Source organism: Musca autumnalis, unplaced genomic scaffold (genome assembly GCF_047663935.1).
Source record: "Musca autumnalis isolate F117 unplaced genomic scaffold, ASM4766393v1 scaffold_5, whole genome shotgun sequence".
Taxonomy (NCBI): domain Eukaryota; kingdom Metazoa; phylum Arthropoda; class Insecta; order Diptera; family Muscidae; genus Musca; species Musca autumnalis.
The window spans coordinates 134,582,931-134,601,318 of record NW_027412088.1 but is presented as its reverse complement, the minus strand read 5'-3'; the positions used below and the strand labels follow the sequence as shown (position 1 = coordinate 134,601,318).

The following is an 18,388-nucleotide window of genomic DNA, read 5'->3' as shown; positions in this document are numbered from 1 at the left end:
ATTTTTGTCTTATACACGGTTTTAATTAATTACCGTAGTGTTTGCAAGAAGTGAGCTATTTTAAATTTCCTCAGGTATTAAATTTTAGTTAAATTCCATCTTTAGTGGACTAAAAAATGTGTATTTTTCCATACCGTTTCTCATATAAATTATAGGTTTTAACACAAATAGACATTTTTATACCCTCCACCATATGGAGGGTATAATTAAATTTGTCATTCCGTTTGTAACACATAATATTCGTCGGAGACCCTATAAAGTATATATATTATTGATCAGCATAAAATTCTATGTCGATTTAACCATGTCCGCCTGTCCGTCCGTCCGTCAGTCCGTCCATCTGTCTGTCTGTTGAAATCAAGATACAGCTCGCAATTTTAAAGATAGAGAGTCAATATTTTGCACAGAAGTTTTTATTACTTGCAGGATGATTGGTATTGAAAATGGGATATATCGGTCCACGTTTTGATATAGCCCCCATATAACGGTACCTCCCGATTTTCGGTATTTTTAAGGTTTTAGCTTCATTATCCTACCAAAATGGCTGAAATTTGGTACGTAGTCTTCTTTAGGGGTATAAAACTTTCCCCTAAAATTTTGTCGGTATCGGTCCACGTCTTCATATAGCCCCCATAGAACGGTACCTCCCGATTTTCGGTATTTTGAAGGTTTTAGCTTCATTATCACACCGAAATGGCTGAAATTTGCTACTTAGTCTACGTTGGTGGTATACAACTTTCCCCCGGAACTTTGTCCGTATCGGTCCATTCCTTGATATAGCCCCCATAGAACGGAACCTCCCGATTTTCTGTATTTTGACCGTTGTGGCCTCAATATTCCACCGAAATGGCTGAAATTTGGTATTTAGACTTCGCAGGGGGTACCCAAACTTCCCCTTTAAATTTGTCGGTATAGGTCCACGCCTTCATATAGCCCCCATCGCAAGGTACCTCCCGATTTTCCGTATTTTGGAGGTTGTGGCTTCAATATCGATGTGATATAAAACTGTTCGCCAGAAATTTCTCTGTACAGGTCCACGCTTTCATATTGCCCCATTTCCGACTAAAATTCGTCGGTATAGGTCCACGTTTCGATATAGCCCCCTTAGAACTGTACCTCCCGATTTTCGTAATACTGAAGATTGTGTCGTCAAAATCCCACCGAAATGGCTGAAATTCGTTATTCTTCCAAGAGCTATAAAATATTCCAGGATAGTATTATAAGTATAGGTCCACGTCTTTTTATATCCCCATAGCAGCGTACTTTAGTCTTCTTTGAGTCTAAAAACTTTCCGTCAGAAATTTGTCGGTATAGATCGACGTTTTAAATAGCCCCCATAGAACGGTGCTTCACATTGTTTTACCGAAATTGCTGAAATTTAGTATTAACCCCCAGTTTTTGTAACTTATTTTTGTTCGTTCGTCTATATTCGTAATAATTTAGGCATTCAAAGCTCAGCCCCCAGATGACATACACATCGAAATTATTATTATTATTTTTTATTTATTTATTTATTTATTTATTTATTATTTTTTTGAAGAACAAAAATACAAATAAGTTTATTTTATTTTTGTATTTTTATAGCTTGTTTATTGGTTTTTGACCATTTTTAATATATTGGAAGTCCTCTGCAACTAATAATAATAATTGTCCCACAAACATCCCAGGCGGGACAAGGAAGACTTCTCTCATATCAATGACTGCACCCCGATTCATATTAGCTCAATGATATGAAACCTACAGTTTATCGCCAAGCCCGAACGGCGTGTCCTAAGACACCACTTGTAGAGAAGTTTTACATGGCTGAAATACAACATTACTGAGGGGTATTTTGCAACAACATTACTGAGGTGTATTTTGTTGAAAATTAATGTTGGCTAGCTGGATAATCGAACCCACGACCTTCTGCGTGCGGGCGGGTGTTCACACTATTGCACCACATTTGCAGCCAAGTCCTCTGCAACTACTAAACCTAATTTGATCGTTTTCGATGCATCGGAAAGCTAAAAGTGTCTACCCGTTCAGAAGTTACAGAGTTTTGACCAGGAAAAAACGATTCTGCACCACTGTGCGTCTGAAGCTCTATAGGCCAAAGGTAGATCCATAGGTGAGATACTTCGACCTCAAAACATATCATCTGCGGATGAAGAAAGACTGCCTCCAATTTGGAAGTAGGTCATTGTTGTGACGTTATCAAAAAATAGCGTTTCGAAAATTGTAACAACTGGATAGGAATGACTCTGCAAGTAGAAAACATCCTGAGAGATGAAGAAGCTGGCTTCTAACCAAATAGAAATTGTGTAGACCAGGCCAACACGCTACGCGTCATAATAGAGCGATCTATAGAATGGCTCACCCCTTTAGACTTTAAGAAGTTATAGCCACTTATTAAGCACCAAAAATCCATTTTTCATGAAGTTTTTATAAGAAGTTCCGTGGCCGTAATATAAAGCCTTCGTCACCATCAAACGAACTGCTATATAGGAAGCATTGAGCAAACAAGGAGTACCTCAGAAAATAATCCGAATAATAAAAGCGATGTTCGAGGATGCAGAACTCTCAGTTCTTCACAACGGGAACATAATCGAACAGTTTCTCTCCCACTTGGGTGTAAAGCAAGGATGCCCTCTGTCACCCCTATTGTTCACAATTACACTGGACTAAATAATGAATGAAGTCTACTCTCAGAGAAGAGGCATAATATGGAGTACTCACGACATCTCGAAGACTTAGAGTTATGATGAACACGAACAGAGCATTTGTATGGTGAATCGTACCTTAGATTATGTGGATGATGTCTGTTTTCTCTCTCACAAGATATCCAACATGCATTCAAAATTAGAAGAGCTAGAGAGACTGGCTCGCAATCTTGGACTTAAGATTAACATCAAGAAAACTAAGACCATGAGAATTAACAACACCAGTACAGAAAAAATCTTGATGCTGCTATCTAGGAGCGATGTAACACCGAATGGTGGTGCAGAAACGGGCGTAATCAATAGGCTAAACAAAGCGAAAGGAACATTCGGACGACTGCAACATGTATGGAGAAGCTCACATGTATCCTGAAAACCCAAGCTTTAAATATTTAATGAATGTATAAAGTCGTTTCTCCTATACGACATTGAAACCTTGAATATAACACCATCACGCAAAAGCTACAAGTATTCTAAACAATTGTCTCAAGGTATTCTGGCCCAACACCATAAGCAACGTTGAGCTGTGGAACTTAACGAACCAACGTAGGAAATGGAGATGGATTGGACACACCTTAAGAAAAAATGTCCATAGCACAACCAGAATGGCTCCTGAATGGAATCCCCAAGAATGACGAAATCAAGGTCGACGAACAATGACCCAAGAACTAAGATTAAATAACCTTACATGGCAACAACGGCAACTAATCGAATAAGATGCCGATGCTTTGTTGAAGCCCTATCTACGCTCCCAAGAGGAATAATATAAAATTGCGATCTTGTAATACATACATACTCCCTTCGGGTTAATATGATCATGCTGTGACAGATCGTTTTAGACATTTACAGGACTATTTTATATTAATATATTTATCTAGAATGCTAACAAACTTACGCACATCTCTATATCCGACGCACCATTCTGAACATACCTACAGTACATACTTCGAAAATATAAATAATAAAACAAAAAATAAAGAACAATGTTTTGGAAGAAGTAAAAGTGATCGTTTAAATCTAAGAAAGACATTAGAGAGATATTGGAAGAAAAGCAGATAGAGAGAAATGTATTTTTAGGAATGTACAGAAGTCATTATAAAATCCGAAAATTTGACCAAAGGCCGAAACATTAAACTTGTAGGTTTGGTAAAATCACATATTCCTGTATAGGACAGTGGCAATCTGGTAAAAGATATAGATGATAGCAAGCACAGGATATAAAAAAATCCTTTTAAAATCTGTTGGTATGTAGTAGATGATTTGATGACGATGCCAGAAAGCCAGGAATGGAGTCTGTGCCTCTTAGCCACAACCAGATCAAATGAAAAAATACAAACTCCTTATGTTCTGATAGCTCATTTAATTTAATTAATTAAAACTTTCACAAATAAATAAATGACCTTCGCCCTAATATAACAACAACAGTAAGGTTGTAGAATCCTATGTGTCGGCAGCCGAGATAGCTCTTAAGCCTTAATAGCCATATATGTATGTGCTGAAAATAACCTTTCACAACTCTGATTTGTTGCATATCTTTTATTCAATCTTTTTTTCAAAATTGAATCCAATTATTTAAGATCATAGAAATTATTTTAATGTTCGGGTTATACTTTAAGTTACTTTCCTGTTTTACAGCCAGCAACATAAAAAGTAAACCGAAAATAAGATAGAAAGGTTTATTCCATGCCACGTACCATTGTGGCAAAATGAAAAATCGCCCCGAAAAAAAGTGCAACATCGACATTAGTTTTCCGTAAGATTTGTGTGATATTGTATTGTAATTGACCTACATTTTAGGTTAGCACCTGACTACCGATGCCCGAAAGGACTCGGAAGTAATTGCAAAGAGTCGTTTTTTTTAGTTTTAAATAATGGTCGCATTTTCCATTTTCTTTTCATCTTCATCTTCGTTGAACTGCTAAATGAAAGTACTGCTGCAAGTTGAACGTTTCAATGAACACTGTTTTTGTTGTTATAGTTTTGTTTTATTGTCATCTTCTCTCATTTCCTATTTGGTTTTTCTTTGCATTTTTGTTTTTTGTTAATCCTTGTTTCCTTTTGTCATTTCAGATTTATGCCATTTTTGTTGGACGATATAAACTTGAGAACAAGAGACAATTACACAGCCGTGATATATGTTCAAATAGGTGCACCCTTAGGTCCTAATAATGCACTTTACAAACTAGTCAAAACCATAACAAAAAGTCAATTTGTAGATAGGGTAAGTTTTTGTGTTGTTTTTTCGAGCAATTCGAAGCTTTATTAATTGACTCATATTTCTTTTAGATTATTGTTTTATGGGCGGCTGATCGCCCCATTCCGGCTAAGAAACGTTGGCCACCCACATACCATATACCATTCCATGTGATATCACTCGGCAGCTCATATCAAACAAAGTCAGCTGCGGCGGCGGCTGCTGCCTCAGCGGCTGTTCTCAAAGGAGGAGGGGGAGACGTCGGTGGAGCAGGAGCAGATAACGCGAGAAATGTAGAAAACGATGGTGCCTTAAACGGTCGCTCAGCATCCCAGCACAAAAACCACAACTATAATGATAATAAGAATAGGAATAATGCACATTCACCTGATGGCGATACGCCGACAGACAACGACGCTGATGCGACCGATGAACGCCCCAGTATATCCCAACGATTTTATCCTTATGACGAAATACAAACAGATGCTGTATTATCATTGGACGAGGATGCCATACTCAATACGGATGAGTTGGATTTTGCCTATACGGTGTGGCGTGATTTTCCCGATCGCATTGTTGGCTATCCAGCTCGTGCTCACTTCTGGGATGATTCCAAGGTTAGTATGTCAATCAAACAATGTGAAATGTACAACAACATGAAATATTGTTCTCTATTTCTTCCATTGCAGAATGCTTGGGGTTACACTTCAAAGTGGACAAACTACTATTCCATTGTTTTGACTGGTGCCGCTTTCTATCATCGCTACTACAACTATTTGTATACCAACTGGTTGTCGTTGCTACTACTGAAGACTGTACAACAATCTTCCAATTGCGAAGACATCCTAATGAACTTTCTAGTATCGCATGTTACCCGAAAGGCTCCCATTAAAGTAACACAGCGCAAAGGTTACAAGGATCGTGAAACGGGGCGTTCGCCTTGGAATGATCCAGATCACTTTATACAGCGACAAAGTTGTCTCAACACCTTTGCAGCTGTTTTTGGGTAAGTTTTTTTTTATTAATTTCTAACAATAAGCCCGTCGATGTTTTCTGGTCAATTTAATCGTCTCTGAGAATATATATAGCGTTGTTTTATACTGATAAAAGGAAGAATGAACTAAACAAAATAGGGGGTTAGATTTGCAAGTTTATATTGTTCAGTTCAATGTACTCATTTGGGCAATTCGATTTCACAAGGGAAAATGGTCAGTAAATATCATGATACGCAATAGCAAGGCTGAAGAAGGTTGCTGAGGCAGAATGCAAAAATATTGATTTTTTGATGGTTAATAAAGCAAAGTGTAATTGGTGAATGACTAATTTAAATCGACGTGAACTAAGTTAAAAATCCCCTAAATGCGATTTTAATAATATGTATCCACAAACAATTTGATTTTCACAAATACTTTTTAGAATTCCATTATCCCTACCTTTTTCCACACAGAATTGTAGAAAAATGAACTCGTCCGCAAATCATGACAAAAAATTATTTTTGTGGTTTTACTACTCCCTCTTGTTTTCTAACCACTCCACTTCGGCGAAATGTAATTTGAATTGAAAACTCATATACATACTCGTATGTTCATATATTCCAGACAGCAGTGGCAGACAGTCAGTCAGTCATACAATTGTCATTTGTTCGTTATACAATGGCAGGGAAATAATATAAAACGTGATCTATTTACCAATACCATATTAACTCCATACCCTACCAAAATTGAGCTTCCAACAACTCAATTTTATTCAAAAACAAAGAATGCATGACAGAATATTGCTGGCAGGGTGATGAACAAGTAATTAATTTAAGGCAACCACAAATAAATGTTCTACAGAAAAGATACTTTGTCATATAGTTTAATTTGTATATGTATGTTCCAACGAACATCACCGAAGAGGCAACGGAACTCTGGTTTCATATCAGTGAGTGCAGCCTGATTGCTCATTGATATGGGGATCTTTTCGTCGAGTCCGAAGGGCACATAGTGGTCGAAATCACTTAGCTAGCGGCGCTTAATTAATAACTTCCAGACTAATTGAGATATCCAGGTGAAATTTTGCACAAAATCCGTCTGTATGTGTGGAAAATTAATAAATTTTAAAAAATATTTAGTAGTTTTGTGACAAATGGCCGTCTACGAAACCCTGTTTTTATTATTTATTAAACCGATCGTCATATATTTTTTGTGCGTTTATTTTAGAACATAAAGATCTAGTCCTTCATCGAAATGAATAGGATCTCAAAAGAAATAATAAAATGAGTTTTAATAATATGAACAAGTAAATAAGTATCAGTCGGCTTAGCTGACAGAGATATACACTTTATTCCCAAAATAGTATTTAAGGGGTTTTCAAAATTTTGGGCGGTTCATACGCACAAAAATGTGGATTACGATTAATGTTCAAAAGGATTGCGGAGGAGGTACTTAAAGGAATGGACCGACATAGTCCAATCTGGAAGTGGATCTTATTTTGGGAGTCATATATTTTCGATAGATATCGCGTCCACTAGTCATTTCAGTGGGTCATCGTATAACTTTTAGACCAGTACGCCATGAAGCATAGACTTGTCCACGGAAACAAAATGTTGCTCTAAACAGGACCACAACGAACAACATCGGTATACATCTCCAGTGGATCTTCGAACAGACCCTAAACTGCACTTAGACACAAATATTGAACTTTTGTGGGGAGGTACCCTAAGGAGAGGACCGATATGGGCCATTGTAGAAAAAATTTTAGACAAAATATTAGAATGGCCACATTGATTGTTCCGTTCAAGATATATCGTGCATACCATGTTAGTGACCTTTTTTAAAAATTGGGGGAAGTACCGGAAGTTGTGGACCGGTGTTGCTCATTTTCGAACTGAAACTAAGTTTGAACAAAATTTTACGAAGGCCAAATTTTGGACCAAACCGGTTGATCAGTTCGAGAGTTATCGTGTTCTCCAGCCACTACATATGGAACTATGGACTTGCCCCTGAAAAAACTTTTACTGTCGTAATTGAGGCAGCGAATGCAAGTAGCTTCAACAAAAATCAAAGTGATTCGAGCGCAGGTCTTAAAGTGAGCTTATTCGAAATTTTGCGTGAGAGCTACCCGAAGGAGTAGACAAATATTCAATTAAATTTTCTTTATTTTTTGTTTAAATTACCACTTTACATTGGTGCTAAAAAGTATAATGTATGCAAATAAAGTTATACGACATGGTTTTTATTAACCGTCTGTCGGGATTTGGGTTTAATTTTAATAAATAATTATATAGATGTGACCAACAGTAATCACCATTTAACACATTGATTACTTCATTATCTGATAATATTGATTTGTTAAAGCGTCTTTTCCTAATATGTTTCAATATTGGACACCTCCCAATAAAGTGTTAAGTACTTTCTGCTTCTCCCATGTTGCAGATTGAACACAAATTGTTTCCATCCGATCTATAATAGGAGTTGTTGTTTAGCCCCAGCATGTCACCTCTCGCTCTCATTATGTAAGATATTTGAAATTGTGTATACAAATTCATACAATATGTTGCGCCTGAATCAAGATCTAGGAATTTATAAACACGTTGTTCACTTTTGGCTTGCATTGTACCGATGCGTATGTTGTAATCACCTATAATTACCTTCCCAATTTCATTTTTTTCAGCCGCTCTTTTAACTTTTTGAAAATCGTTATCCCAATTTGCTCCTCGAAGAGCGGAAGAATTTCAAATTTTAGGTGATTTATTTGGTATGATAATATATCACAATCTCCTCTCTTAATCAAGTGATGTTGGAAACCTTTGTCTGAAGAGCTCTTTTTTACTCCGTAAACTAGACTACCAATTCCTCTACCTCTTCTACTATTTCTGGTTGCTGCTTTCCAGTATGTTTTTAAATTCGTAAATCGGTTACAATAGTTGGCTTGGGTTCTTTCCTCTACATGCGTCTCCGATAAAACAAAGATATCATAATTTTTGACAAATTCATAAAACTGGCGGTGAAAATATTTTCTAGCCAGTTCATGAATATTATATGCTAATACGGATATTACTAAATCATCTGTAATTTGTTTATGGTTTTTTTTTTTTTTTTTTTTTTTTTTTTTTTTTTTGATAAAATAATGGATAATAATGTATCATAATCAAGACTTAATTTCATCACTTCTTCTCCATATAAGGATTTCAGTACACCTTCGGAATTTTTTTGATCACACATCAGTTCGTTTTTTGAGTTCCAGTAAAGGGTTTTACCGTCTATAATTATCTGGTAACATCGAACGCCGATTTTCTTTTTATCGTTTAGTTTATTAATAGTTTTTTAGTTGAAGCATAATTTTTTTCTTTTCCAATCTTGGCCCGCTTAAATCTCTTTGAATAAAAATATTAGTTCCAGCTAGGTTTTTGGTAGTTTTCATGATTTCATTCACCATATTGGAAGATTGCAGCTCGACTATCACGGTCATTTTTCAACTTTGTGGTGCAACTTTAGTTGCTTTTAAATAGTTTCCTCACAGCACACTACAGTGAGTTTTGACTTGGCAGCTCTCTGACAATAATTTTTTTTCTCCCAAGTTCTTCTTCTGAACTTTCTATTCGGCGATTATCATTTTCTTTCTCTTCTCTCAAGTTTTTTAACTTTTTCGTTCCTCAAACGCTGAACTTCATCTTTGACTCCTTCTATAGTATTTTTAACCTCCTCAATATCAGATTTGGTCGGTAAGTTATCTAACTTCTCATCAGGTAACTTCGACATAGAGTCGTACATCATCTTCATAAGTTCGCTTGTTATCATGCGATGTTTCCGCAAGTTTGCGTTTTGATTTTGAAAATCCGGAGCCACTGTGCTAGTTGGAGTATTGTCCGTTTTATTTGACATATTTTTAAAATTTGCCGTACGTTGATGTGAAAAGTGGAAGTGGGAACTATTGTTTTGACTTTTTGCCGAATGTGGTAACACCAAACAAAAAACACTATTTTGACGTATGTAATATACGTCAGAAATGAATGTCAGATACGTCATAATTTCCGACAGACCATCTATGCCATTTCCACGCATTTGATCTAAAATGAAGCAGTGTCAAACAATAGCCTCTGTAAATGAATACATTCGAGGACACATACCACGAAAAAAAAAATTGAAAACGTTCATGCCCTTAAACTGTTTTTTGGCGAAAATTTTGAGTTTTAACTAAATATTACGAGATCCAAAGTTAGAACTAAATGCGTTGATCCATTGGAGAGTTATCGTGCATTATTATATCTTTAACTATCTTTACAATAATGCAAACTAGGTCGGCGTATGTGACCTAAGCAACTGAGATATCGCAATAGTCGGTAATACATCCCATTTTTCATTTTCACAGAGAAAGAAGCCTATTGATGTTGGTGACGGTCGGATAATATTCAGAGGTCGGAATGGGCAAAAAACTTATGTAGAGAACATTCAAGTTTTATTCATATGCTAATATCTCCGCTTCTAGTAGGCGTATTCCTTTAGGCGTATTATTTTAGTTCAGTTCGCCTTAAGTCATTTGGTATAAAAGCCAGATAGGTGAAAACTTTAGTATCTCCCTAAAAGAAAGTGGTGTAGGGTATCATATAGTCGGCCCCGTACCGTCTATAGCCTTTTCTCACTTGTTTTTTTTTATACCCTCCACCATAGGATGGGGGTATATTAAGTTTGTCACTACGTTTGTAACTACTCGAAATAATCATTGTAGACCCCACAAAGTATATATATTCTTGATCAGCGTGCAATTCTACATCGATATAACCATGTCCGTCCGTCTGTCCGTCTGTGGAAATCACTCTAGCGTCCGAACGGATTGACGTAGGTTGATGAAATTTTGGGAAAATGTGTTATATTTACGTAGGACTTTTGGTATTGAAAGCGGGCTATGTAGGTCCACGCTTTCGTATAGCCCCCATACAAAATGACGCGTGACGCGTCGTTTTTTTAAGAAATTTTTAAGATATTTGGCCCATTTTACCACCGAATTGGTTGTAATTTGGTACTTTGTGTCTCCAAAGGCCAAAAAATATTCCTACCAAAGTTGGGTTATATAGGTCCACGTTTTGGTATAGCCCCCATATAAGGCCCCATATAAAGTACGCGTCATTTTAATATATTTTGAATGTATTTGACCCATTTGACCACAGAATTGGTTGTAATTTGGTATTTTGTGACTTCAGAGGCCAGAAAACATTCCTACCAAAGTTGGGTTATATAGGTCCACGTTTTGGTATAGCCCCCACATAAGGCCCCATATAAAGTACGCGTCATTTTATTATATTTTGAATGTATTTGACCCATTTGACCAAAGAATCGGTTGTAACTTTGTATTTTGTGTTTCCAGAGGCTAAGAAACATTTCTACCATAAAATGTTTATATAGGTCCACGTGTTGATATAGCCCCCATAATACAATATATCCCGATTTTCGATATTTTGAACGTTTTAGCCTCATTATCACACCGAGATGGCTGAAATTTGGTATTTAGTCTTCTTTAGGCGTATGAAACTTTCCCCCAGAAATTTGTAGGTATAGGTCCACGCCATCATTTAGCCCCCATAGAACGGTACCTTCCGAATTTCGGTATTTTGAAGGTTGTGGCCACATTAATCCACCGAAATGGCTGAAATTAGAGGTGGAGGGTATAAAAAGTTCGGCCCACCGAACTTAACGCTTTTCTTACTTGTTTTGTCGTAAATTAGACACAATAGCTCTGTTCCAGAACTAAAAAGTTTTTACAATTTTTACCACTTTTACACATTTTGCGTTCCCGTACACAACATTTATATGAAAATCGTTTACGACTTTTACAACTTTTACGACTTTTACCACTTTATAAAGTACGGGAACAGGCCAAATGTCTTTACCAAACTTTGATAACGCATCTTTTGTCGAATGACCTTTCCGAAATCCAAATTGATATGCTGGAATATATTCTGTCTGCATTTCAGCGTCCATCTTTTCTCGCAAGACTTTTTTGAAGAGTTCCCCCAAATTCGATAATAAAGAAAAAGGTCCTAAATTATTAATGTCACATGAATTTTGCTTCTTTTTTATAGGTACAACTTTCCCAATCTTCCAACCTTTTGGGAAATAAGAATTATTTAAGCAATTGTTATATAAAACTACCGAATTGATACAAGTGGAAATTTCCGAAGCAGAACATTTGATACTTCGTCTTGCCCGGATGATTTTTTGTTATTTTACGCAGATACTAATATGCTAACATCTTCTACAGTAGTGAATTTTGAGTCCATAACAGTGTTAAGGAAGCTTGAGTGTGTATTAAAATCGGCAAGATTGTAAGGAACCTGCCTCAAAGTGTCATTAATTACTGTCTCAATTAAATTTAGATATATCTCTCTCTCTAAATAGTAGAAATCTGTTGTGAAAAACAGAAGAAAAATGTTTTCAAGTTTTGTATATTTGTTATAACTCGTCATTGCTATGTTAGCACCTTGTTACAGCCCTCAGGGCGACATTCTTTGTATACCTTTAACGCTTTCAAATTGCAATAGCGATGTATTAAGATCTTTTTGTCGCCTCTTGGTTGTGGAATATAAAAAATATAGAAATTAATAGCCTTCCCACCCACCTGAAAAACTCCATGTTTCACTTTATAAGTGTTCGATTACTTATTTCCGAATTTCACAAACGAATTATGTTCTCACATCTAGTTTATTATTATATGTTTGGTTTGATGTCTAGTCAAACCATACCAAATTGTTCAAATACCATAAATATAGGATTACATAGCTTGTTGCGGTTGAGTCCTCATCTTTTATATGCGGAATAGTTATTGTGGTACTGTACATTTGTTGTGGCACAAGGGAAATACTTGTTTCAACATAAATATTCAGAAGCAGCCTTAGAACTTGTGTACTTTTACATGAGAAAGAATGTGTTTGATACTGATACGGAATTCATATTTATGATCGTCAACATAATCTTAGGAGCTGTATTTGGTCACTTTCAGGTATGTGATGAATTTCGAATCGATTTGCAATGAAAACGATTTGTTCAAAACGAGTGAATCGGTTTTAGATGTGATGGGAACCACATCGAATTTCAATTCCACGTTGTTTTAATTTCATTAAATTCCAACAAACAAAAAACAGACTAGTGATCCCTAATCTGCAGTTGAAAGAAGAAAAATAGAAATAAAAAACACTTTTCTAATCTTGGCGATGGCAAAAGCCAAAAATATTTAATAAGAAATGAAATAAATTTGTGTTCTTATTTAAATTGACCTATATGGAAGTTTTGTGTCGAAATTCTGTATTAAGCGGGCGTTCACCAATTTGGAGAAACCAACAGGTTAAAAGTAGATTTTTTGGAACAACTCTAGTTTAGTAAAAACTCTCCGATTTTTTTTTGAAATTTTTTCCAGGGGTAGATACTGTTGTGCTGATTATGGGGACGGACCCGGTTACCCTTAGAATCTTGATTCCTTAGAATCATATGATCATAGGTATTTCCATAAGCTTTCCAATGATACCAATTTTGTAGCAATCGGTTCAGGTTTTTTTTACCGGACTTTCGGGTCCAATAACCGGGTAACCGAGTCCGTCCCCCAAGAAAATAATACATTCCCGTGATTAGCGCAACAATATATACCCCTGGAAAATTTTTCAAAAAATCTGAGAGTTTTTGCTAAACTAGAGTTAAGCCGATATTCTTGATCTGTGTTTATACCCTACAGCACTATATGGGGAGGGTATTATAAGTTGGTTTTGGCCAATAAGTTTGTAACGCATCGAAATAATGGTCGTAGACCCATACTTATATATACCAACATGAATGTCTCGACGAGCTGAGTCGATCTGGCTATGTGTGTCCGTCCGTCCGTCTGTCCATCTAAACCTTGTAATCACGCTACAGGTCGCAATTTTGATGGGATCGCCACGAAATTTTGGATGTTGATGGGGGTCCCGGAGGGGAAGAAGCATATTGATTTTGGTGATGGTCGGATAATATTTAGGGGTCGGAATAAGCAAACAACTTATGTGGATAAAAAGACAACGTTTTTTTTCCAAAGCGAATATCTCAGCTTCTGTATGGGGTATACCAAAAGCAAAACCTGACAATGAAAGTAGAAAATATCACCTTTCTAATGATGTAAAGTAGGTGATCAAACAACGAAGATATCACAATAGTCGCAAATAAAACCCAACTTTTCATTTTTGTGATTTTAATTATAATGACGATTATCACAGCTTTGGTTGAGGACTTTCCAAAAGCAAAGCCTCACTATGAAAGTAGAAGATCACATCTTTACAATGATGCAAACTAGGTCGGCGTAGGTGACTAAATAACGGAGATATCGCAATAGTCGGTAATACATCTCATTTTTCAATTTTTTTGGAAATCACGCTACAGGTCGCAATTTTGATCGGATCGTCACGAAATTTTGAGGGTTAATGGGGGTCTCACAGATGAAGCCTATTGATTTTGGTGATAGTCGGATAATATTTAGGGGTCGTAATGGGCAAAAAACTTATTTGGAGAAAAAGTCAACATTTTATTCCAAAGCAAATATCTCAGCGTCTATAAAGGGTCTACAAAAAGCAAAAGCTGGCAATGAATGTATAAAATATCACCTTTACATCGATGTAACGAAGGTTGTCGTGGGTGGTCAAACAACGAAGATATCGCAATAGTCGCTAATAGAACCCAACTATTCATTTTTGCGATTTTAATTATAATGACGAATATCACACCTTTGGTTGGGGACCATCTAAAAGCAAGAAAGTAGAAAATCCCATCTTTAAAATTATGCAAGGTAGGTTGGCGTAGGTGGTCAAATAATAGAGATATCGCAATAATCACACTACAGGTCGGAATTTTGATCGTATCATCACGAAATTTTCTCACAGAGATTGAAGCATATTGATGTTGCTGATGTCGATAGTAATCAAATATAAAATTAAATATTAATTATTTTGGTTCAGTTCGCCTTAAGTCATTTGGTATAAAAGACAGATACGAGGGCAGTTCGGAAACTTCTTAGCCTAGCACAAAAAGCGCGGTATAAACAGAAAAAAGTTAAGTGTTTTGGAAACTTCCATCTCTGTTATGAACACATGTTAAATTTTGTTTCGATCTGGAAACTCCTTCATATAGAAACAGGCGTTCAAAAAAGACGCATCCGCAATTTTTTTTACAATGGAAAAATTAGAAATGCGTGCTGTCATTAAATATTTACATAAAAAAGGTTTATCGGGACAAGAAATTCATAATGATATGGTGAATGTGTTAGGTGAAAATGCTCCTTCATATGCAACAGTAAAAATTGGGTTGCTGAATTTAAACGTGGTCGTACAAGCATTGAAGATGAACCACGTAGTGGACGTCCAAAAACAGCAACAACAACAGAAATTGTAGCCAAAGTGCATGATATGGTATTAAATGATCGACGAATAAAAGTGCGTGAAATTGCTAATATCAAGGGCATCTCAAATGATCGAGTCCATTTAATTTTGCATGAAGAACTACAGATGAAAAAGCTTTCTGCAAGATGGGTGCCGCATTTGGTAACAGTCGATCAAAAACGCATAAGAATGAACATTTCTCAAGCTAGTTTGGATCGTTTTAAGCGAAATAAAATGGATTTTAAGCGTCGTTTCATAACTGTTGATGAGACATGGATCCACCACTATACTCCAGAGACAAAAGAACAATCCAAACAATGGACTGAAGCTGGAGGAAGTGCCCCAGAGAAGGCAAAAACAATTCAATCGGCTGGTTAGGTTATGGCAACGGTTTTTTGGGACTTCAAAGGTATTTTATTGATTGACTATCTGCAAAAGGGTAAAACAATAAATTCAGAGTACTATTGCAACCTTTTGGATCAATTAAAGGTACAAATTCGAGAAAAACGTCCTGGCTTACAACACAAAAAAATAATTTTTTATCAAGACAACGCACCAGCGCACAAGAGTGTTTTAACAATGGCTAAAATCAACGAATTAAAATACGAGTTGCTTGACCACCCACCTTATTCTCCTGATTTAGTGACGCAGTGACTTTTACTTGTTCCCAAATCTAAAAAATTCCTTGCTGGCAAGCGTTTTACCTCAAATGAAGATGCAATTACAGTTGTAAACAACTATTTTAAGACCTTGAGGAAAACTATTTTAATCAAGGGATAGAATTGCTAGAAAAGCGTTGGACTAAGTGTATTGAAGTTTCAGGAGATTATATTGAAAAATAAAAATATTTTTGAAAAACTAACTATTCTCTTTCATTGATAGGCTAAGAAGTTTCCGAACAGCCCTCGTAGGTAAAAACTTTCGTATCTCCCTAAAAGAAATGTTTTTGAGTGAAAAGATTATGCACAGAGGTAGTGGTGTAGGATATCACATAGTCGGCCCCGTACCGACTATAGTCTTTTCTCACTTGTTTTTTTTTTATAGAAAAATCAAATATTTTCGTGACAAGATATACCAAAAATAAGGAAAATAAATGTAAATTTATCTATTCTATTTCCGAGTTTCAATTTCAAGCTTTATTTCCTAAAAAAAAATTCTCAAATTCATTACATCGTTTACAAATCGTTATAAATATGACCGTTTTCAAAAGGAGAAAAATAAACGATTATCGGATTTCATCAGACCTTTTTTTGATCAAATTTTCCATAGAACACAATGGAATATGAAACCGATATCGAAAACAATTCGAAATCGGAAAATGTACATGCGTCACACTTACAATCGCACCATCACATACCTGTTTATTTATATAATTTGCACGGTCGTAGGTTTCAACTTCACCATTAATATTTGTTTCAAGCTTAAAGATTTGGCTGTTTTATTGCATTATTTATCTTTCTAAAATGTTATTTGTCATCTTTAAAAACTTTAGAGGGTTCAAAAATGTTGTGAAAATTGTGTTTTGTCAGTTCCGCGTCTTTAACATGCTGCTTCTTTCTAAATCTTAATATACTTATTAAAAACTTATTTTTTGTTTCTTTTCAGCTATATGCCGCTTGTACGTTCCAATATGCGTTTAGATCCCATTCTATATCGCGATCCCGTATCAAATTTACGGAAAAAATATCGGCAAATCGAATTGGTCGGCAGCTAGCGTTCCATAAATAACAGCTTGTAAATGTTACAAAAACAAAAATAGAAACAGCAAAATTATAAATAATAAAAATAATAAATCAATAGCCGCAGCAACAATAACATTAAAGCCGCCACAGAAACAGCAAAAATTAAATCAACAAAACAACAACAAATATCCAAATCCAATTATACATTAAGCAATTATTAAATAATGTTAGTTAAAATATTAAATATTTTATTAGTTTTTTAAGCATAAAAACCCAAAATGTAAACATACTTACACACTTATATTGTATACTATATATAAGTATATAATATTATACATATGAATATATATATTGAATTATATATAAATATTTAGAATAATATACATACATATATAGAGAGACCGACCCTATCCCCACCAGACACCAAAAAACAAAACCTTAAAAGAAATACATAAAAACCAACTAAAAACCTTACCAACAAAAACCAAAAGCAAATTAAACAAAAAAGAATATGCCCTAGCCGAAAAATGTAAAAATTCTGAATGAAAAAAAAACCCAAAAAAAAATGAACAAGGTGCCGTAGTAAATATTAAGTAAAGAAGAAACAATACACAAAAACACATAAGAAAAATAAAATGTAACAAATTTTAAGGAAGACGATGCTGATGCAAAAACGCTTAAGAGATTCATTATGCCATATTAAAGGACTAGTTAAACATAGAACTAAAAACAAAAACATAAGCAACACACCACCCAAAATACACATACACATATACACACTTGCAAAAAACACCAACAACGATAACTGACACCACTAGTTTTTGTTTTTACTTGGATGTACTTATTACTACAACTAGCAAAGTCATCTGTTCGTTGATCTTAAAGATTCCAACAATGAAACGTTAACCCAAAAAAAATCTCCAAAAGCTGGAAGACAAGAAACAACAAAACATACAGGATACACAAGGACACATTAAGACACTGTGATACACTTGCGCGGGTTGTCCGTGTTGTTTTTCATTCGTTTAGTTTCTCTTCTTGATTTTTCTTACATGGCTGTATCAGAAATAAGTTTTGCCTTAAGTTGAATGTCATCATGCTCATCATTATCACTATCTTTATCATCATTAAGAGGGCCTTCTACAAGCAGTTTTATCCTTTACACCAGCATGAATTGAAGGTTTCGTTTAAACGTTCAAGTTCCTGCGTTTAACTAACTTTATTTTTTTTCTCCTCTTCTTGTTGTTTCTGCAGCTTATGATTATCCCCATGCTTGCTCCTACTAGCTTTGCTGTTTTTGGGCAAAAAAAGAAACGCTTTTAGTTTTTTTCTCATTTCTCTATGTTTTTAGTAAAATGTGTTATTTTTTTATATTATTTTGTTGACAACATTTTCTTAAGTAATTTTCATAGAAAAACTAGGAACAGCTACAAGGACAATGCAT

At 35.4% G+C, this 18,388-nt stretch overlaps 1 protein-coding gene across 2 annotated transcripts in view; it reads left to right on the top strand.

Moving 5' to 3' along the window:
• ttv (exostosin glycosyltransferase 1 ttv) overlaps positions 1 to 17,106 on the top strand; it is a 415,109-nt gene extending 398,003 nt beyond the window's left edge. For both annotated transcript variants that reach the window (XM_073955531.1, XM_073955530.1), the window contains exons 8-11: positions 4,767 to 4,917; positions 4,983 to 5,507; positions 5,580 to 5,896; positions 16,868 to 17,106. In XM_073955531.1, the coding sequence (XP_073811632.1) occupies positions 4,767 to 4,917; positions 4,983 to 5,507; positions 5,580 to 5,896; positions 16,868 to 16,976 (1,102 nt within the window). In that variant the 3' untranslated portion in view covers positions 16,977 to 17,106. The remainder of the gene's footprint in view (positions 1 to 4,766; positions 4,918 to 4,982; positions 5,508 to 5,579; positions 5,897 to 16,867) is intronic.
• Positions 17,107 to 18,388: the final 1,282 nt, after the last annotated feature.